The sequence below is a fragment of the Ambystoma mexicanum genome, chromosome 1q (genome assembly GCF_040938575.1).
Source record: "Ambystoma mexicanum isolate Mex_15411 chromosome 1q, UKY_AmexF1_1, whole genome shotgun sequence".
Classification (NCBI taxonomy): Eukaryota; Metazoa; Chordata; class Amphibia; order Caudata; family Ambystomatidae; genus Ambystoma; species Ambystoma mexicanum.
Window position 1 is genome coordinate 502,611,916 of NC_090922.1, and position 23,145 is coordinate 502,635,060.

The 23,145-nt window shown below is 44.6% G+C and overlaps 1 protein-coding gene across 5 annotated transcripts in view; it reads left to right on the forward strand.

Moving 5' to 3' along the window:
* The first annotated feature begins 4,447 nt into the window (after window positions 1-4,447).
* LOC138529743 (zinc finger protein 850-like) overlaps window positions 4,448-23,145 on the forward strand; it is a 144,485-nt gene continuing 125,787 nt past the window's right edge. For 3 of the 5 annotated variants that reach the window (XM_069640856.1, XM_069640857.1, XM_069640858.1), the window contains exons 1-2: window positions 4,448-4,681; window positions 7,252-7,323. Coding sequence is in view for 1 of the 5 variants with exons in the window: in XM_069640855.1 (XP_069496956.1) it covers window positions 4,670-4,681 (12 nt within the window). In the remaining 4 variants the exon portion in view is untranslated. The remainder of the gene's footprint in view (window positions 4,682-7,251; window positions 7,324-23,145) is intronic. The other 2 variants (XM_069640859.1, XM_069640855.1) reach the window with 1 other exon arrangement.

A 23,145-nucleotide genomic window follows, 5' to 3' on the forward strand; every position in this document is an offset into this window, starting at 1 on the left:
TTTCCAATCTCGAGGGCTCATGAAAGCAACAGTTCCTTGTCGAAAAGGTCCAGGGAACTTCCCTCCTTGCAATACCCTTCTGTTCTGCCGTATTTTTCCTCTTGTTAAGCTGCCATCTTGGAACTTCTGTTTCCTCATGTGCTTAGTCTTGCTCAGTGTGCTCTCGTGCTCCGCTTTTTATCCATGTGGAGATGCTTAATGGAAGTCTGGCATGTGTGATGGTCAGTAATTGCCTGACCTCGCCTGAGTGTTTGTGTTGTAAAGTGGGGTGGGTTGTTGGAGGTCCTAAATAGCCTACTTGGTAGGATGGGGTAAAGGTGTTATAAAGAATGGGATACCGAGTCTCACCATCCAATGACCCAATGACCCAATCCCACTTCCCGAAGAGCCCTCACCCAGATGATCCTCCTGCACTGGTCCACCCCCAGGAACTGGATCCAAAAGCCATGGCCATGTCCTGACCAACTGGATGACAGATCCCCGGGGACCAGTGGGTGAGACACCTTCTGGCTTCTCACAATGGGGAGTCGATAAGGGGAGTGGAAACCCACATTTACAAATACATTTTTCAGAAAATGGGCTAATTTTCTCATTTATGAGCGTTTGTGAAGACCAAAGAATCACCACAGTCTCAAGCAACACTGTGGACAGCTAACATCTCTGAGTTATATCGCAACAGCCATTTGACTTAGACGATTGTAGTTTAGACTTTAGCATAGGAACATTTTAGGATAAACATCAGCAATAGATATTCGCCAGTGACAACAGCAATGAAAACAATTAGAACGTTTGTACATCTGAACTTCAGTGACATACTGTGGTAGACTGTAAAAGACCTACAAAAGTTGGTAAAACTAGAGGACTGTCTCCGAGGTGGGTTCTGAGAACCCTAATGCAGCCCAGCACACTGCCATGCATTAGAGTGCTGATGGCCTTGGGCAGCAAGAGATGGGGTGCATCTAGTCTCCAAGGGTATTCCAAGGCTAAGTAGGGTCCTGTCCGAGGACTGTGGAAAGGTGCAAAACGCAGAGTCGTGCTCCTGTAGAATCTGCTTGTTGCGGTTTTTGTCCGCTTGAACTGAACAAGCGCAACAATACGCGGTTAATATGGGTAATAAGTGGACAAAAACCGCAACAAAGCAACCTGCAAAAATGATAAGCGACTTTGGGCAAAAAGAAGCACAAAGATGCTTATAATAAGCAGACTGGAAAGAAGATAATCAGCCATTCCCAGCGACAGAGCTGTTGGAGGTTGGGGTCTATCCGTGTGGCCACGCTAAATTTTCATTTTCATGCTGTATTTATGGCTCTAAGCATCTGTGGGTGGGGACTGGGCTACCCTGTTTCCCTATAGGCCAGTCCGAGCCTGGTCCCTGCCTGCAGCAGGAAGTGGTTTAGCATTTAACTTTGTCCAGAAGGTGAATTGTAGAACCGCTGGATTCCAGTCATGGTGGAATGTGCTCCTCGCCAGTTGGAGTCTGGGAAAGAAGGTGGGGTAGAGCAGGCGAGCCTAGGGCTTTGGATGCCATGCGCTACAAGGCAAACTTGTTTGCACAGCAGGATTTATTTTTCCCATGTGAGCTTAAGTCTGGCTGCTTGCAAGCTACTTTCCTTTTCACACTATCATCTAGAGCTGTGTATTAAAGGGAGTTTAACCCTTAGGCGAGAAGCCTGTAAATAAAATCCTGTTAAAAAGGCACACGGGACTGACATGATTTGATATATGTAGACTGTGCTTCAAATGGCGGTGTTGTACAGGGGCGCAACGAAACCTACATTAAGGGTGGGCTAAGTGGTGATGGGAGGGGCCCCTTCAGAAACTTGGGTGGGGCAAACTTGGAGGCTCTGCCCCTACTGTTCTACGCCCGCCCCCATGGTCTGGTGTGGGGACCAACTATCAGTATATTTTAAAGCGCAATATGCAGAGAGGCGATGGAAGTCTTTCTTGAAAGTATCAGCTTTAAAGTTTTACTGCGTTTGTTCAAGTACATTTTTCTGAACAAACACAGTAAAACTTTAACAGTGCCAGTTTCGGGGAAAGGCTTCCCTCACCTCTCTGCCTAACAAAATGCAAGTGCGGACATCCAGGGGTGCACCTAGGCAACAATGTAGGTGAGAACTAACTCTTGAAATGTTGGGAGAGGCGCTAACTTCAGAGACGGTGGAGGAGTGACAAACATACTTGTGTAGGGGCATCTCATTGTAATGAGACTATTCTAGTGCAGCTTAATGTTACAATCAGTTAACTCTTTCCTTTAAGTCTGAAAACACCCACTTCTTGCAGATCCCGAAGGTCCTAGAAAGTGTGGAAATGGCAGATGGTGGGCAATGAAAGACTCAATATCATAGCATAATAGGACATAGCAGAGTGTGGGGGCAGTACTCTGGATGGATCATTCGACTTCAGTGCCTGGCAGCAACAGGGGAAAAAATGTAATGTTGGCTCTACCACAGTTAGTCCGCTATACTACAATCTCTGGTGCACGGACTGGCTGGTCCGACTGGGAGACTATGCCTCCCTGTCAAATTAAGTGTTACGAGACGGGGGAGGGCCAGTGCAGCAATAATGCAATTTCATGTGACAGTATTGGAGCCACTAGCAGAGAAGCACCAGGGTACACCAATTTGTCCCTACACTTATTAAAACTGTCCTATTGTAACGGTGTAAATGTATTCACTTATAAGCACTCCAATTTTTGCAGTTGAAGTCAGGGTGAGATTACATTATTTGCCCGGGATCACACACGCTAAACAGCGAAGCAGGGATTTTAACCCACTCTGCAATTCGTGCATGGCCACCTTGTTCCACTCTTTATTTGGAACAAATATTTAAGTTTTGGGTGTCAAGATCTACAATATTACTGTTCTATAGAGTTTACTTACAAAATCCACAAAATGCATAGTAAAGCATCATGACAACATGTATTTTTTCTTTTCTGTCTTATTCCTATGCAATTGTAAAAATGTCTGTAAATGCCTGTCCAGCGCCCAGACACCGATGGGTTAGGCGCGCTCTACAAATGCCAAGTAAATAAATATAAATACTTATAGCAGCAACATGTTGGGCCAAAATAATATCAGTGTACCTTTATTTTCCACATCCTAAATGGAAAACTACAAGATGCAAAAGGCAAAATATCTATTTACCCACATTATTTTCAGAGCTTTAAGACACAATAAAAGAGGTGTAAAAAAACTCACTTAATTTTGGAGATTGGTCACAAACCTCCAGCGTGTTGTTATGTATGGTTTTAATAACATTCAACTAAGGACATGAAGGCAAACTTTACTTTTTAGCATATCAAGCTATTGGACGTTATGCTCTCATTATAGCTCTCAACCATTTGTGTTCCAAAGCATAGTTCTCAACCATTTATGTCGCAAATGCGGGTGAACACGCCCGATTTTATTTTTGGCGGGTGAGAGGCCCATTGAAACGAATGGGCATGCAGGAGGCTTGGCAGGTGAGCCAGCTGTTTATAAGGCGGGTGACACTCGCCAAAAGCGTGCGAGTTGAGAGCTATGACAAAGGCGGGTGAAAACATCCGATTTTATTTTTGGTGGGTGAGAGGCCTATTGAAACGAATGGGCGTGCAGGACTCTTGGAGGGTGAGTCAGCTGTTTACAAGGCGGTGTGTTATAATCTATGCTGGTCATGATTATGGCAATGAATGTTGTGTTGGTTGAAGAGAGGGACATATGCCAAAAGCGTGAGTTGAGAGCTATGACAGTATGTGAACACATTTTCGAAGGGTGCTTTATTGTGTTGCTTGCTTTAACTGTCACAGATTTGCAAGGCGCCTGGTGGTCTTTCAGCTGGAAATTCACCATCATGCATAAGAGAGACTCTTCTGCTGATGACAATGACAAAACGTGTTGTCGATTTCATCAGGAATGCAGCCTGTGTGTCTCAGGGGGGCTTTGACTCGGACACGAACAGTGCTTGATCATCCGAGCCCAGTTCAGTTGCATAGGAAGAAAGAAAATGCACCTAGAAGCAAGTTATTGATTCTTTGAACTGTTACAGGGCACGGAAGCCCCGCCCCTCAGCTAAGATTTGGTGGGGCTTAAGTTCAGCCTGATCAGCTCCATGAAGTTGTGCTATGATATTCTGCATCCTCCACTGATCACAGGAATGGGCAGGGGGGAGCTACACAGATAATCACTGGCCAGTCCCAGGAATAGAGCTTTTGGAGGGATGGTTATCACGCTGTATTTTTTATTTTTACGCTGTTTATATGGCTGTCGCCATCTGTGGGTGGATATCTAAGTGAGCTTGGCTTCTTGCCGAACACTGCCTCCCTCATGCTGCCAAGGGGATACGGGATATCACGAGAAGTCTGTGGGTTATACTAAGATGGCGGCTCGACAGCTTCTCGTCCTGGGTTGCGCATACTCGCACCAGCTCTTAGATAGTGCTGCTGCGTTTTACAGATGGATTGAACCGTGTCGTGCACCGTACTAGCCTTCCCTACCAAGCTCTCTTCCGGTTTTGGGAGGCTCCTCGGCGGTGAAGGGGGAGGAAGAGCCAACAGTGTTCCACTGGTGGCCCCCACAGGGGGGCGTGTTATGATACCGAAGTTATTCTTTAACAAGAAATAGTCCCGGACCTAGCCAAGCCCTCGCCACGCCTCCTGTCAGGGTATCATCATGAGGACGTGACCGGCGCCATGACGTCAGAGGTGAATTAAGCCGGAAGCCACGTAACCTGCAAACTTGGCGGATAGGGAACTTTGCGCGTGATGTCATAGGGAAGTAGAGCGATGTCAGAGTTGTGTGGGATATGAGAGTATGTCAGTGTGTGTAGGTATATGCATTTGTTCTTTGGCATTTTACCAATTTGCCTGGTAAACGGTGTCATGTAGTCACATCACTAGTCAGCGCTGAGGAGAGGGGACGAAAGCGCCTGCGAACAACCTGTAACTTCCTCTTGTGACCCAAGGAGGAAGTTACAGCCCTCAGGCAGGACCCGGTTTATTTATGCAATGCTTGTCGGATACATGGACCCGAATTATTTATTTATACAATGTTTGTCAGATCGCTGTATCCTACAAACATTTCATAAATAAATATACAGGTATGGACAAACATTGCATGAATAAGTAAATATCCCTATTAACATTGAAACTATCACGTAGGATGCTGCCACCCAACTGCTTTCAGGGGGGAGCTGTATGGGTCTGGGTCAAGTGAAAGAAAACGTTGCTTATGGAGAACAGCAATGATCCTTTTTTAATAGTACCCAAGGGGGAGGTTTTTTTTTTAATAAAATGGGATGCAAATTATGCATTTTAATGAATATTTACTCAGCAACACTGGTCAAAACTATTATCTGCATAGTGAAGTAACTCATCACCATTGTCACGGAAGTGGTTTAAAGTGTTATTGATATATAGTTTGGAAAAGAAGCAGCATGAAAGAAATAGCACCGTTTTAAACTATTATTTTGGACAATCCTTAAACTCCGCTGCCACGCAGGCCCTTGTGGGATCCATCACCAATTTTCTTCCATTTCCACCACTGTTGCTGCCCAAACTTCTGCCACCCCCACCATGCCATTGCTATGTCTGCCTCTTTGATGGCCCTCCCCAAGTGCTGTAAAATGGCTCCAATTGCCAACAGCATTATACACAGAATGGGAACTTGAAACCAACTTCACGCATCACCCAAAATCAGGTGCCTTGTTCTGCCTCCTTTTCAGGGTAGTGGCCACGCAATGAGTGCATTTTTTTTTCGCTTTCTTCCAGTCTGATTCTGACCCTCCCTACCTCTATCATGTTCTTACGTTCCGTTTTCTTTCCCACCCTTCAATGCCAACACCCACTCTGTACCTGCTCATACTCAGACTTTGTGGTCTTGCTTTATTCTGCCTTCCATTACACCCTTTTCTCATGCAGTGCCCTAGGGTGCCTTTCTCGCTTCCTCTGGCTTTCCCAGCAGGGGTGTTATTGGAATTCGACCCTATCCTGCAAAACCGCACCAAATCATGAATTTTTGTAGTTGCTTTGTCACTTCCCCATTATCAAGTGCGCCCAGAAATGCTGCATCCTCTCACATTTCTCACGCTGGTGCATTCATAGGAAATATCCTAAAAGGCGCACAGACTCTCAGTGAAAGATTTCTGTTTTGTCACTGACCCTGCACCAGCCCTACCAACCTCACGGTCGCCGGCCTGCCTGGACATCTCCTCTTGGCCTGACCTCTCCCTATCATCAGATCTAAGCTGAACTAAACAAGCACAGGATGTTCCATCCCGCTGTCAGGCAGGTGGGACTGTCACGTTTTGTTGCACTTTAGTGCATTTTATGTCCGAGTCTACCTGCACTCTACTGATATCTTCGCAGTGCGCTGTGCAACGTTTTCACCTTGGCCGACGCCTTCAGCTTGAACCCCACCTCTCAAGTGTGTCTTCAATGACTCAATTTGAAAACCGAAGGGCTTTAAGCGTGCCGGGGCTAGGTGGGATCAAAGACTGGTAGTCTGCAGAAAGTTCTTTCGAGCCAGGCCCTGGGGGGGCCTGGCCCCGAATAGCCCCAGTTGGGCTGACTCCTCAGGCAGCCTGTGTAACCAAGCGATGCCCAGTTACATGGGCTGCCTGCAAGTGTCAGCACTCCGGATTAGTAACTAAACCAAAGTACTGATACCTCCAGACAACCAATGTAACTGTGGTTTCAGCTACACGGACTGCCTGATGGCTCTTTACTCAGAAACAGGAGGGCTGCAGGGCGCAGCTCTCCTAATAGTTTGAGTAAAGAGCCATCACGCAGAATGAAAGGTTTCATGCTGCGTATTGACTCTTTACTCAGAAACAACAGTTGAGCCAGCCCCCCCCCCTGTATCTGAGTAAAGAGTAATTAGCAGCAGACATACCTTTCACCCAAGAGGCCCATGGTTTTTAACCACACAGCTCCTTGAATGAAAGGGCTGCCTGCTGCGTCTTGAGAGCTGGGGCGCACTGGTGTCACACTTTTGGTGCGCCCATCCTCTCCTTTTGTGGGCTGGGGCAGCAAAGGCAATAATGCCAGTGCGCTGCAGCTCCCCTGCTTACACCAGCCCCTCTTCCATCCTTAGGCGAGGGGGCTCTGTTAGGGGCATGGCCTAAGTCGACATCCCCTAATGAGAGCCCCACCCCCTCAATTTAGTATCCCACTTAAAGTACTGGAAAACCGCATACTTAAAGTAAAAATGCTATTGGCTGATTATGGATAAACTACAGTGCAAGTAATCCTGCCCATGCCTGTTTTTATTGCAGGGTGTGAAGCCGGTCGCAAACCCGTGAACTGGTTACAGTGTAACCCACACATTATGAAATGGCGAGCGGCAGGTTTGTTTGTAGCGCGCGCCCTGATAGCAGGGCCGTACGGCCACACTGTGACCACACATAAACAATCAGGTTTTTGAAAGACGAATGAGCCTTATAATGTGTCCTATGGTGTCAGTCCAACCGGATGTGCTTTCACTTACTTGCAAATAATGGTCTTGGGGAAACATGACAGACTTATACAAAAGTGAAAGCAACACTAAAGCGCACCAGTAAATACAATATTTATGATTGGATTGTTTTAAACGTATGAAAAAGTAGAAATGTTCCGTCTCTCTTTCAGTTTCCTGTGTGCTAAGTGGGTACTGGATATCTGATTTAAGCTTCCTAAGTAAAAACAAATAGGTGGTGGCTGGAAGATTTAGAATGAATCTTAAACCCTGGCGTTGCTCTGGGCAACCCTCCAGACCATCGTTCTACGCCTGCCAAGCCATTACAGAAGGGGAAAGGCCGTATGCAAGATCAGGCTTGGTCCCACCCCAAAAGGGGCAGTCCAGCCCTAACTGCTAGGCCACCTCCCTTCTGCAAGAGACGCAAGCATCCCCAAACATGATTCAGCCTTATTGGGCCTCATCAGTGAGGAGTAGCTTGGGGCTCTAGGCCCAGCAGGCACGGGGCCCACGTCTGGGCATACCCGCCCAACTCGGGGTGACAAAGCAAAAACAAAGAGGTGATGGCTGGAAGGTTTTAACGAATCTAAGCTTCCTAAGGAGCTGCTGGGCTCTGCGACACCTCAAAGATCTCTCCTGGTGTGTGATGAGAACCCCTTGCTGATAGGAAAGAGGCAGGGGTGGACTGGCAAACAAAATAGCCCTGGAAATAATTTTCAAACTGGCCACATATTACACAATTTCAGCAAACCCAATCCTTTTCCTATGAGAACATTTTGAAAACAAAATGCGTTACCACACAAAAGAGGCCCAGGGTGCAGAGGCCTGCTGGGAACTGTATGCGCAGTGAGGCCTATAGGCGTATTGTGCGTTAAAAGTAAGAAATAATAATATAGGTCAGTCGATTCCTGGGAACAGGGCCTGTCTGTGTAAACAGGGCAACATGCTCATCCGGCGTGGCCCCACCAGTTGAGCAGGGGGATCTTTGCAAGGTTTGTCTGTGCCTCATGAGTGGAAGTTCTGCGCTGCAGGAGAGGATTCTTATTGGGTGAGAGGAAGTCTGTTAGTCACTATTTTAGCCAGAATAGAACTGATTCTTGAGTCCAAGGGTGCCTCCTTGCATTTCCTTCAATGGTCGCTGGTGCCCGCTCTAGAAAAAGGTTAGATGGCACTTCATGATTAGTTGGTTAGCCAAAAATACAGCTTTACCAGTCGCAACAGCACATTTCCCTATGTCATGCTGTAATAACATGGTGTGAGTGGGCAGGAGTACGTAGTGGCTAGAATCTTAACATACTTTAGCTGGCTCCCAAACCATGAACGGAACTATAGAGCGGTGGAGTGGAAAGATTCTAGGAAAGGTAACTGGTGTCTGGCAGAGCTGAGAGAGACATTAAACTCAATAATGGTGGAGTGAAAACTATCCTCGCGCCCTGTCTTTTCACCATTTAACTTGACCCTCTCGCCCACTTGATCTCTACCTTCTCTCATTTCCAGCGTTATGCAGATGACACACAGCTCTCCTTTAAGTTCCGCTCCTCTACCTCCTCTCTCCTTCCCAGCTGTCTGACTGCTATTCAGGCATGGTGTGCTGCAATCTCTGCCTAAATGCCAGTAAGACTGAGATCCTTCTCATTGGGATTCCTGCCCCCTCCTTCCCTTTGCTCACCCTCCTTGGGTCCCCTCCCCACACCCTCGTGTGAGGCAAAAAACCTAGGTGTCCTCTTTGACTCCTCTCTCTACTTCTCATCTCATTTCGCTGACCTTGTCAAGAAGGCCCACTATCAGATTCACCTCCTCGGAGGCATTCTCCCTTTCCTCACCTTCCCCCAGAAACTCAATATCTCCAGAGCTCGGTCCTCTCTAGGCTGAACTACTGCAACAGCTTCTTTCTCAACCTGCCTCTTTCCTCCCTTCGCCCCCTTCAACTAATCCAGAATAGGACTGCAAGACTTATCCTTGGCCTCAAGCCCAAGGACTGTATCTCTCCAACCCTAAAATATCTCCACTGTCTCCCAGTGGCTGCAAGGATCAAATTCAAGACCCTCTGCATCATCCACAATGCTTTCAGGGGCGTGGGACCTCTCTACATCCAGCTTTCCCTCCCTAAATGCCTTCCTGCTAGTGTCCTTCAGTCCTTTTCTGCTCTTGCACGATCTCAATGTCACACGGGCCTAGTAGGACCGTTATTGTTTTTCTCCTCTGTCCCCACAGCCCTGCCTTGTGGCACCTGTAAAGACCTTGGCTCTATAGGCACCATACAAAGGGTAACTGGTGTCTGGCAGAGCTGAGAGAGACACTGAACTCTAGAAGGGTGGAGTGGGAAGATTGTAGGCAGGGCAGCTGGTGTCTGGCAGAGCTGAGAGAGACAATGAACTCGAAGTGTGTCATGGAAAGATTCTAGGTGTCACAATATATTATGCAGCACAAGCAAGTCAGGGATGTCTTTTCCTTGCAAATGAATGCAGTGCACAATAAAACCGCTTTTTATTTTTACAATCAGATTCTTTTAAGGAGGCCTCCAACTCGTCGCGCACTCAATCTCCGCAAGCACCCCGTGATCAGTAGACCAGGAACCAAGCCAGTGTGTTATCAATGGATATTTTATTAATTTGTGATTTAATGGAAACATTGAATGGGCATTTACAATAACCACCAAGGTGTGGTAACACAGACTTCAGAGTACTTTTAGTCTAATGGCACACTAAGACAACTCAAACATGGATGGGCCACGGATTTCCTTTACTGATTTCACCTCTACTATCAACAGTTCAAAACACCATAAAAGTGAATGCAACCCACAGGAAAGTGCATGCTCACACAAAGGATTTTGCAGTCCCAGCAACCCTCACATGCACCTCCACTAGGCTTGTCAGCTTTGAAGGGAAGGCCAAGGACTGGGGACAACAGGTTAAAATCGGATTTTGAATGGGGTTTTCAGAAACACAATGGCAACAGCAATGCATGGGACACTTGGTTTTCTGCACCAGTTGAAATGGGCATTTACTGAATTAGGACAATTTCTATTGGACAGCACACAAAGGTACTTCGTGCTGCTTAGACTTGAAGGCAAATGGGGCTTCAGAAAAACCTAGCTAACACACAATAGGAAACTCGATTTTAATACATACAACACATAAAAAAATAAAAACTGGAATGCAATCAGAAATCCGTTATCAAAATAGAGTAGGAAAAAGGGTTTTAAAAGGTTAAGTGAAATTTCCAGGAAAATGAAAATGCAAATTACACTTGTTTTTACTAAGGATGCAAATTAAAGGCATGCTTTAAGCAATGGGGAAACACGATAGCAAACTCGGTTTTCAGTTAAAATGACAGCAGCAAATAACAGAGATGGTCCCTTTGTAACCTATGTCTCTGCCGGTCTAACTCCCTGATCTTCTCTTCATAGTAGGAGTCCTGGTCGGATGTGTTTGCCAAAATATTTTTGAACCTAAGTAATGATGCACGTCCATCAATCTCTGATGGGGGCTGGTCTTCCAGCTCAGTCATGCTAGGCCTACTTGAGTCCAGCTGCCTCATATTCCCCTGTTCTTGTGAACTCCTAGGTAAGAAGTTATCAGCGCCTTGCACGTACAAGGTGATGAGTTGGCTTGAGGCCCCTGGTACAGAGAACATCACACCATTTCGAGGTTCCTCAAGACCTGATTAAATCTTGCCCGTTCTTTTTCTAATCCTTCTAATTTATCTTTCTCAGCCCCTATTTCTTGGTAGTATGCAGAGGCCTGCGCCTTATGCTCTGCTATCAGGGTTTCACTGGCTTCTATGACCTTACCTTGTGCCACTGCTTGGCCAAAAAGTACCTTGTTCTCACACAGGGCCTGATTTTCCCTCTGTGAATCTTGTATTGTCTGAGAATACTCAGCCCTCTTCTTTTGCAGGAAACTAATTTCCTCACTCTGTGCATTTTTGATCGGGGTTGTCTGCTCTAGGTCGCATTCTATTTGTCTCATATGTCCCATTAATTTTTCATTCTCTACTTTTATGTCAGTCAGTTCCTGAAAACATGACTCGCCTTTCTCCAGGTCTGCTTTCAATCGGCACACTTCCTGGCACAAGGCATCTTTTTCTTGACACAGCATGCTATTCTGTTCACTGAGGTGATCTCTTTGCTGTTTCATAGCGCTCAACTTCTGGCGCTCCTGGTCAAAATCTGTTTGGAAATGGGCCTCTTTAATAATCAACTGGTTTTTCTGCTCTTCCAATTTCTTGATCTGATTTTGAAAAGCGCTCATGTCCTCTAAGCAGGCTCTATTGTACGTCACCTCTAGACTCAATTTTAATGGACTCTATTTCAGGTTTTGAACCCCTTGATACTCCTCGTTCAGTGCAGATAATTGGGACTCTCGCTCTGAATGAATTTGTTGCTGTGCTGCCAATTCATCCTTTAGCTGCTGAATGATGTTCCCTAATTCTAACTTAGAATGTTTGCCCTGTAGCACTTTCTCCTCTGCTTGTCTTATCTCTCTGTGCTTGCTCCAATAACTCAGATTGATTTTGCACAGAAGCTACAATCTCCTGGTATCTTTCTTCCAGGATCATAATGTGAAAGTACACATATGCAGTGAGTTGGACCATTTTAATTTGCTCATCTTTGGTGGTCTGCTTCATGTGAAAATCTGTCAGGGCTTGATGTAACAGGCCTCTGTCTTGCCACACATCCATATTTATGGAGGTTACCTGCATCATACTAGATTGCCAGGCTATATGTTCCTGTTCTGCCCATTCCTGTTTAATGAACAACTTGGACAGAAGGTGCTTCCTACCCATTACATTACATTACATTGCATTTGTTATGCGCGCTATTGACCCTTGGGCATAAAGGCGCAGACAACAGAAAAACATACAGCACCAAAAGCGACGTCCTTAGAAATAAAAGATCATAAGGCTCCACAGAGGTTATTCCACTATCCCCGATAGTATGATACAGCACTATTGGATAAATCCATATTTTCCAGTGGATCAGATAATCAGAAAGGTCTTCAATTCCTTCTTAAAAGATAAGCGGGAGGAGTGGCTCCTCAAACTTGTAGGAAGATTGTTCCACAGAGAGGGGGCCTTCACCTTGAATGATCCCTTTTCCGCCTTTGATGTTTTGCATCTTGGCTGTATGATCTGATTTGAGAAATCGGATCTCAGAGATCTTGGATTACTCTTTGATATTATATGCTTTTGTAAATACGCCGGCAATACTTGGAGCCGGCATTTAAAGACTATGGGCCTCATTACACAGACGGCGGTGGACCAACGTGCTATAAGCACCTTGGGCCATGCTGTAAAATACCGGCACCGCCTTGGAGGAAAGGGGAATTACCACCCTATTCCAAGGTTGGTGGGGCGGTAATTCCCCCTTCCCCCATTGCCCTTCCCCATTCCCATTTTTGCCCCATAGGGCATAATGAGAATGGGGAACGTGCTAATTACGGCACCGCAAATTGCGGTACTGTAATTAGCTACCTGGTCCCTTTGCGGGTTGGTTTTTAACGCCTGCAAAAAGCAGGCATTAAAGTCTCCAACCCGCAAAGGGACCTCGTAGTAAGGCGGTAAGGGTTAACGGTCACCGGTACCATTTACAGTGACCGTTAACCCTTACCGCCGTCCGTGTAATGAGGCCCTATAACTATTACTCTAAAGTTAATCCTGGCTTCAATGGGGAGCCAGTGTAATGAGCGTCTGGCCACAGTTACGTGACTGTGCCTAGGAAGTCTGAGAACTACCCTGACCGCCCAATTCTGGGCTAACTGCTGTCTGTGCAGCTCTCTTTGGTTAATGCCAAGCAGGAGGCTGCAACAATAGTCCAATTTGGCACCTAGAATTTCCCTGGCTATTGTCTCAGCACTTTCCTGCGAGATCATGGGCCTCAAATGAGCCAATAATTTGATGTAATAGACTATCCCCGCCACCACTGCTGAAACATGCGCTTTCATGCTTAGTGTCGGGTCCAGTATAACTCCTAGGATTTTAGTTTTTGATAAGGGAGTGATGGTGTCATCCCCCAGTTTGAAAGCGCTATAGTCTTGACTTAACTTGCTAATCGCCTTGGAGCTACCGACTATCATCAGCTCTGTTTTACTGCGGTTAAGAGCTAGTTAATTATCCAGCATCCATTTTTCAATAAGGGGCGAAGACTCTGTTAACCTCCGCCTCATCCTTTTTGTGATGTCCCGTTAAGTTAATAACACATTGGGTGTCGTCTCCATAATTGGAGAACACGACCCCCTCTTCCTGTAGCATGAAGAAGAATGGGGCCATGAACAAGTTATACAGACATGGGGACAAGCTTGTCCCTTGAGGGACCCCATAGAGGACGGAAAGTGGGCTGGATTCAGCGGTGGCTGAGCAGACTCTACTAGTTCTGTTCTCTAAGAAAGAGGCGATCCACGAGCTGCTAATTCTGAAAGATTAGCCACCTCCTGTATCTTTGAAATAAGGATTGAGTGCTCAACTAAATCAAAAGCCGCTGATTGATCTAAAGAGATAATCGGGAAGAGACCACTTCTGTCCATTTCCCCCATTAATTTAGATTTCAATTCCAAAAGAGAGGTTTCCCTCCCATATTTCTTCTTAAAACCTGACTGATTTGGATGGAGGATAGAATGAAGATCTAAGTGCTCTGCGAGTTGACTGTAAGCCACTCTATCCAAAATCTTGAGTAGGAAGGGTGTGTTAGAGATTGGACGGAAATTTAGAGGATTGTTACCCATGTTAATTTACACGTGGTGCTCATTCTGAAAAGTGTTCTGCACCTGGTGGGCTTTCATGCAAAGACAAAATCTCAACCCTGCTCCTCCCTAGTTTATGCTTACAATATTTTATTTAGACACACCACCCTGACACCCAGGGTACAACTTTGGCTGGTGCCTTCACGTGTAACACAGCTTACTACCCACTAAATGTAACAATGCCTTCAATGGGCTTGTCTGCCGTGCTACACTGTCACAGTTGGAAACACTCCTTAATCCTGGACTATGATCCCCCATGTTTGTCACGATCTATTATGCAGCACAAGCAAGTCAGGGATCTCTTTCCCTTGCAAATGAATGCAGCGCACAATAAAAACGCTTTTTTTATTTTTACAATCGATTCTTTTAAGGAGGCCTCCAACCCGTCTCGCACCCAACCTCCACAAGCACCCTGTGATGAGTAGACCAGGAACCAGCTCGGTATGTGATTTAATGGAAACATTGAATGGACAGTTACAATAACCACCAAGGTGTGGTAACACAGACTTCAGAGTACTTTTAGTCTAAAGGCACACTAAAGCAACTCAAACATGGATGGCCCACAGATTTCCTTTACTGATTTCATCTCTACTATCAACAGTTCAAAACACCATATAAGTGAATGCAACCCACAGGAAAGAGCATGCTCACAGAAAGGAGTTTGCAGTCCCAGCAATCCTCACCCCCTGACCTCCACTAGGCTTGTCGACTTTGAAGGGAAGTGTGAAAGGGTTAATTCCATGAAGAAACATCAGCTGTCACGGCAATACAAGGCTGAAAGGGTGAATGACAGGAGGGTGGTCTTGGTCATTGATGGACAGATTATAGATCCAATAGGTGCATACATTGTGATCTGAAGGTCCTTTTTTCTAAGCCGGGTGGTTTATGAGTGGGCGCATTAAGCCAAGTGATAAATAAAGAGTTAACCCCAAAGGGTTACGGCGGATCCGTGAATGTCATTGTTGTGACAAGTTCCTGTATGGTCAAGTTAATACAGTTTTGGTTGTTCTAAATTGGTGCGGAGGAGTAAAGTCGAGGAGAACGAGGTAAAGGTCCTTCACGTTGCCATGAAGGAGACTGCTGCGACTCGTAAGGTACGTTATACCTCGCTGGTCGAAGAACAAGATCCTTCCTTCCTGACCGTGTTATTGAAGCCCCTGTGCCCGAGCGTAGTCCAAATTCGGCTACTGGTAGGCAGTCTGAATCGAGCAGACGGAGCAGAGCGGACTGTCATCCGCTGATCAGCTGGCTCCCGATCAGCTGTTCGCCTCACAAGTCCCGCTACCACAAATCCAGAGGATCTCTGGCAGCGAACAGCAGTATTACAGGATATCCAAAAGGAGATCTACCGGAGACCTGGAAACCACTGCCAATCCAAAAGGACATCTAGTGGCAAACGTAGGAATAACAAGGAAGCTTGAAGTCACTGCCAATTCCAAAGGACAGCTAGTGGCAAACGTAGGAATTACAAGGAAGCTTGAAGATAATGGTTTTGTACGTTTGAAGTCGAGAGAAAGAAAGAGAGAGAGAAACGAGGCAACCCATGAGCAAGAGACTTATTTTTTATAAATCAGCCCAAGTGTGCAAGGAGAGACGAAATTAAAAGTGTAAACACAAGAAATCCTTAAAGAGTGGTGCATTGTCATTGAAAGGTCCAAAGTGTGGTTTGCAGGTCAAAATACCAGGCAATGAAATTGTGAACTCTAACGGCATTCAAAATCTGAGAGTAACTACACACCGACTGACCTCTTGGAGAAGCGAACCACGACTGTCTTAAAGTATCCTAATAACATCCTGTTGAAATTACAATTTGCTGCTTTCTCACAAAGAAATCCTCCTGTTCTGTTAAAAATAAATGTACTGTTTAACCTATTACAAGCGTGGTGGCCATTATTCCCATACTACAAAAGTGACAGGAAGGCAGTGACAAGGACTGGGGACAACAGGTAAAAATCGGATTTTGAATGGGGTTTTCAGAAACACAGTGACAACAGCAATGAATGGGACACTTAGTTTTCTGCACCAGGTGAAATGAGTATTTACTGAGTTAGGACAATTTCTATGGGGCAGCACACAAGGGTACTTTGTGCTGCTTGGACTTGAAGGCAACTGGGGCTTCAGAACAGCCTAGCTAACACACAATAGGAAACTCGATTTTAATACATGCAACACATAAAATAATAAAAAGGGAATGCAATTGGAAATCCGTTATCAAAATATAGTAGGGCAAGAGGGATAGAGTATGAAAAACAGGTTTTAAAACGTTAAGCACAATTTCTAAGGCTGCAAATGACAGGTACGCTTTAAGCAATGGGGAAATCATGATAGGAAACTCGGTTTTCAGTTAAAATGGCAGAGGCACATAACAGGTAGGTTCTGGGCAAACGGATTACTTACAATAATAAAATTGGTATGAGTTTGAAATGACAGATTCAAATGGGAATTTGTTTTGTAAAACACCATTTAAACACACGGACAAATTGGTTTTTAGCTCATAATGAATTTAATCCTTTGGGGAAGCAAATTAGGACTATAATGGCTCACAAAAGACTGGAAAGAGAGATTTAGTTTTGAATTCTAACTTTCTCGATTCCGTGAAATAATGTGGAAATTAATTGATTTACTGACAAAATATACTAGGGATTTACACAAGCAACAGGAGATTCTTCAATGGGAAATGACAGGACTGCACGGGCAAACAAAGGATTTTCAATGGGAACAATTACTATTCACAAACAAGTGACATATTTCTCAATGGGAAAATGACTGAATTACACAACAAATAAAGGATTTTTAATGGGAACAATTACTACAATGCACAGGCCAGTGAAAGATTTTTCAATAGGAAAAGGACGGAATTACACAAAGAATATATGTTTTTTTCCATGGGAGAATCTCTATGACAATGCTGAAGAATATAGGGCTTATTTGATCTATTGCTGGTGATGTCTATACTTACAAGGAAAGGGCTTGATGGATATCAAGGGGCACCAGGGCCTCACTGCAGGACCAATCAAGGTGTCAGTCAAGGCCTCTCGCTGTCCTCCAAAAGAGTCCTCCAGCTACTACAGCTCCTGGCTTCACTCCAAGATTTAGGCCCCTCTCGACAAGTATTGTTCCAGATTTGGTCAGCTGCTCACCTCGGATTTGGTAGGGAGAGACCTCATTTGAGACAGAGTGAAACCTTTATAAGGCAAATTACATCACTGATGTGGCATCTTTCTCGCAAAACTGATAGGGCATTGTGCAAGGGTTCCCTCCCCCTCTGCGGTCCGATAGGTCCAAGGAAAGTGGGAGTGTTCTGGGAAGCCAAGGGAGGATACCCCATCTATCATCTAACTGGGACAGAGGGTTGGGTCTGGTTTTTGCCCAGGGAAATCTCACAGTATGACAAATGCTCTTTCTCATCGTATTATGCCAATTAGTTTTGTTTATTGGCCTTTCCCATCGGAAAGGGCCAATAAACAAAACTAATTGGATCACCAACACATTGTTCATACATAATTCTGGTGCAGCAAGAAGGTGTGTGGAAAATACACAATTACTTTTTTTGTGAATCGCATGAACCTTGTTTGATGTCTGTGCGACTTACTGGTGCAAAGCTGTAGTATTTTTCGTGTTTACGCCCAAACTATATCAATGCAAAATATGGCATTCAGTGGGTGGAATATGGGTACAATTTTACATATTTATGATTCACACACTTATGCAGTGATTACAATCATGTTTTTCCTTCTATCCTTTGGGTCACCAAATTTGGCTCACCAGATGCAGTTCGCTGACAACTTTTCAGAAACCCGAACGTGAATCGTGTGCAACGAATATTTACTAAGTTATCCCCTAAACAGTATATCTCCCATTCTGTGCAATGGGTGTGAAACTCCTCCTTAACTCTGCCCTCACCCATATAAGAGATCTGACGTCACGAGGGAGGCTTTTGTTTAGGTTAGCACAAAAGCTTCAAAGGCTGATTGCCTGCTTTATGACGGCCTAAGTGGTTTTAGCCATAAAACTTGGGGAGCAGGAGAATTCCTCATCTCGTCTCCCTGACAATGATGCCTTTGGAATCTTAGTTTCACACTTGAGGAACCCATGGCAGAAATGAAACCAAGACTTCGGCATTTCCCCCAACTGAAAGCATTTTTCTTACATCAACTCTTAGAATTGCACAATTCAACATGTAAAATCCTTGTGATTACAGAAGGGCAACATACATATATGTCAAGACTTTAGCTGGACCTTTGAATGCTTAAAGTGTTAATGTTAAAGGCCCAATTCCAATGTTACTGGGCAAAGTTCCAGCTGTGAAACCTTTCATTCTGTTGCAATTTCACATTTCCTGGTAGAATCTTGTAACTTAAAGGATTCTTCTGTGATGAGTTCCTTATGAACAGAACTCCAGTTCATTTGTTGCACCTCTTGCACATATTTGTAAGGAGCATATCTTTAATTTAAAGGGAAACCTGATTTTTACATGTAATCGGTTCTGTCGCAGTGAAAAGCTCCTTTCTGCTGTGCCGGCTTGCACACAATCTTGGCACTTTTATTTACATGCTGGATACTGCCGTTTCTGCCAACATGATTTTAGCTTCCAGAGACTTTTTGCAAATGTTTTCTTCTTAAATTCCAGAAAGCTCGTCAAAACCCTCCTTTTCTCTTCTTCCTTCTCTCTCCCCCTCCCCTGCTAACACCCCTGTCTGCCACAGTGACTGGTTGCCTGGTTCCCTCTGAGTTCTACAGGGCACTAGCCCCTCTGCACTCAGCCCATCCCCCTGCTCAAACTTAGCATGGGGACCCTCACCCCATACCCCCATGCAACCCCTGGCAAATGCCCTCCTGACCTCCCGTTAGCACCCTCCTAGGCCCTGTGCCCCCCCACTCTTCCTCTCCCATTGACTCGCGCTCTCCCTTCTTTACCCTGCACTTCCTTTTCCACCCTAGCATTTTGCACTTGGTGCAGACCAGCACTCCCCCTCCTCTCACTTACACTTCTTGTTACTGCACTTGCACAATCTGAATGTCACAAGGCCTAGTAGGACCGTTATTATCATCTTTCCCCCTTGTCCCACCTCCTGCTTTCTTTTATCTTGTAGCGCCTTGAAGCACCAGTTGTTGTGTAGGCACCTTACAAATATCCAATACATAAAAATTAATACAATACAATGCCTGTTCCTATCTTAATGTAATTGAAGCTTGCAGCACTGCTGCCCATGTTATTGTCATTCTCCATGTGTGTGTCGTTGGTAATGCGCATGCGCTTGCCCATCTCAATGCGAGTGAAGCTTGCACCAGTGCTGTAATTTGACTGTTGTTCAGCATGTGAGTGTGGTTGGTAATGCGCATGCGCGTGCCCATCTCAATGCGAGTGAAGCTTGCACCACTGCTGTAATTTTACTGTTGTTCTGCATGCGAGTGTCGTTGGTAATGCGCATGCGCTTGCCCATCTGCATGCGAGTGAAGCTTGCACCACTGCTGTAATTTTACTGTTGTTCAGTATGTGAGTGTCGTTGGTAATGCGCATTGTTAAGGATTTCAATCAGGCGACACACACCTTTGTCCTGGCCTAGTATGCAGCGCACGACTGAAATGCTTATCTTTTTATATTCTATGGATTCAATATTGAGATGATACACCACTCATATCACACCCCTTTTCAAATACCCCGGGTCCCAATGGACCATGAACCAGGCTGGTTGGTAAAATACAATATTTATTTATTTTAAAATTCAAAAGAAATCATACACTTTTTAATATGGGGCAGCAATCACCAATGGGGTGATAATTACAATGAGAATGTGAGCAGTGCACTGGGTTTAACCTGCTAGTGGAACATAAACACAGCACAGCGGAATAGGAGCACTTTTTGATTTAGGAAAGATAGCACCCAAGTTAGAATTTCAACCCACAAATAATCAATTCTGAGTCGATAAACAGAAGCAGCAGGTAATCGGGAATAAGAGACAAGAAACGGAATACAAATCTGACCTTCCCTCCCCAAATAAGAGAGAAAAACAGATTTTAAACCCCTTTCAATGGTATGAAATGACACTCGGAAATGGACAAATAACTAATGAATGTGTGTTAAAAACCTTGAAGCAAATATAATTCCTCACTAAAGCAACAATGAAAAGACACTAACAATCACAAAGAATGGATTACCAAGAGCATACAGTTTGAAAATGAGTGGCAAGTTTAAAACAGATTTCAGCAAAATGACACGTTGGAAACTTTGCAATTTTGCAATTCCTACCTGAAATTACCCAAATAGTTTTTAAATACACTGATTCGGATTTTGGTTGGGGTGTAGAGGTATATTACAGGAACAATATAGAAGTGAAATAAGTCTCTAGCTGGTAAATTGGGTTATGCAAGCTATACAAAGGGGTGCTTTTAGTCAAATGGAGCTGTGAAATAGGAAAGGAAATCGGTTGTGATCAGAACAGTTTTACTTTACACTAGAGTATTCAGGCTAAGCCACCAAAGATGGACACAGTAAGCTCCTGGGTTGATTCGCGAGTTCAACCCTCTCACCCTAGCGCCAACCCTGGCGGAACCAGTCCGATCACTCGAAATAGGACTAATGGTTTAGGATTACACAAGACAAAATTGCTAAAGAACTAGCGCTAGAAATCAAGGGCAGGGTTGCAAGAAGGATTCTGACAGTATTAACAAGTTAGCATGATAAGGGTAGGATGGCTTATAGAGGGGTATAAAGGTATAGGCGAGACAAGGTATACTATGGATTTCTATGGGGCAGTGATGATACTTATAGTACACTTTTAGTTTGGGATTTTGGACATCCACCGGTTCTGGCCATTACATGGCAGGGCACCTGGCAAACAGCTGGGCAGTTTCGGTCACCGGATGGCACTTGACTGGAATGGCAATTCTGGTCACTGGATACTAAAGGCCAAGTGAATGGCAGGATGGCAGGATGCATGCAGTTAGTGGTATCAGGATGCTTCCCAAAAACTCCACTGCTTTCCCTTTTTTAATGGGAGATTAGTGGGTTTTCAGAATTGAGGCCTTGCTGGGATAGGATCAGCACTGCTTGGGTTTTTCAGAGGGCCCTGGCGTAGGGTCAGCAATGCTTTGGCCTTGTAGTTGGGATCTGGAATCTGGATGGATGGAACAGGAATGCAGCGCAGGAACATGAGGAATAGTGTGTGTCTAGAGTCTTGTCAGGGACTCTTATTTATAATGCATAGTGACATCATCAAAGTATCTGGCTGGGGCAGGCTTAACTAAACACGCCTCTAACAACGGGATTGGACAAGGGTGATAGTCTCTGCCTCGCTCTCAGCTGGTTGGATTTCAGGAAAATTATGTCAGATTTATGAAGTGAGTTTTACAATGTCCAAAAACCTCCCACAGTTACTTTAAATAAAATCTGTTTTTGCCACAAACATACAGTTATACAATTGCAATCTCTGAGTAACTTATGTACACAAGTTACATATTTTGTGCAGCGCATAGCAGTCCAATCCTCCAGTCATTGAGACCTATGTTTCGCCCTTCTACACGTTTTTCACAATTTTCAATGGGATTTATATTACTCAACATTCTATAACTTTATACATGGGTGTGGATGATCATGAGGGCTGTATGTACACAAATTCGCATTTGCAACATAGTTGCTTTTCATGTAATCCGCCATACTTTGCCATTTCAGTCCCCAAGGTGTCAGTGAATTCTACCATGTCTTAAAAGAAAATCCCCAAAAATCACTTTTACACTGCGAAAACGCTACATCTTTACAAAGTCTTGCTGCAGAGATAAAAGTCTTTAAAGTTTATTTATGAAATAGTCTTTGAAAACAAATGGCAGTCCTTTGTCACTGGATCATTTATTTTTTCTTCCTTCAACTGCTTCCAACTGTCATTTCCTTCAAAGCAAGGTGGGGGTTTCTCAGCTTGATTGAACGTTTATTGCCCCTTCACACTTCCAACGTCCTTGCCCTGGGAGTTCCATTGTCAGTGGGTTAGCCTAGACTAGATTCTTTCCAACCTAGTAATTATCATTTAGGTGTTAGTATCTGCTGAGAGTTTATGGTGTGGCTCCCTTCCTTAGAGGGAAGCTTTTAGCTCTACCATCTGGAACAATTGTTTTTGAGAGCTTGCAAATTCAGCCCATGTGTTTTGAAATCTTTATTTTCAACAACATAACCCTTTACATTGCTAGGTAATGCAAGCTTTCATTCATCAATTTACTTTTTAAACGGGCAATTTTTTTCCTTCAGTTTACAAAGGCCATTTTTTACATGTGTGGTGAAAAGCTAGCATTTCTTTCTTTAAATTCGGTTTGGCAGCTGCATCAGATTCCCACACTGTCTTTGCAACCAAAGTAATTTTCTTGAAAGCAGGAGTTTTGTCTGAAGCACAGATATATTGAAACTGACCAAGCTCAGAGAGGTAGAGTCTCTTTGAACTGCTGAGCTTTGGATACTTTTGGAAAGAAATAAACGTGTTCCCGTGCATGTAAATGTGAAGTTCCTGGTTTATTTCTCTCAGAGTTGGTTTGACAGGGCCTGTCATTCAGAAATCATGCCTGGTTTTGCTGAGGCACAATGTAGTTTAAGAAAGAACAGATGGAATTAGCAGCAATTTTAAAGGGTGAAAAAGTTTCATTTTGAAGGGGAATTTTGGGTTTTCAGCAAAGCAGTGCTGCCTTTTCACTTTATTGCATTTATATATTTGGGAGCGCCCTGGCACGCTCCTTCAGTGTATCCCCTTGTTCCATCCTGCCTGATGCGTGCTTGGCAGGACGGTGCAGCCCTTATTTTTTGTTTGTTGAAAAATGCATTTTTTTAAGCCATGGCGCTCACAGGATCCAGCGCAGCCATATTGCTGTTTCTTGCGCAAATGCAGCTTGGTGATGTTGATTGCTGTTGAGTGGGTCAATATATCCCACAGCATGCGCTTTCCCATCTCAATGCGAGTGAAACTTGCACCACTGCTGTAATTTTACTGTTGTTC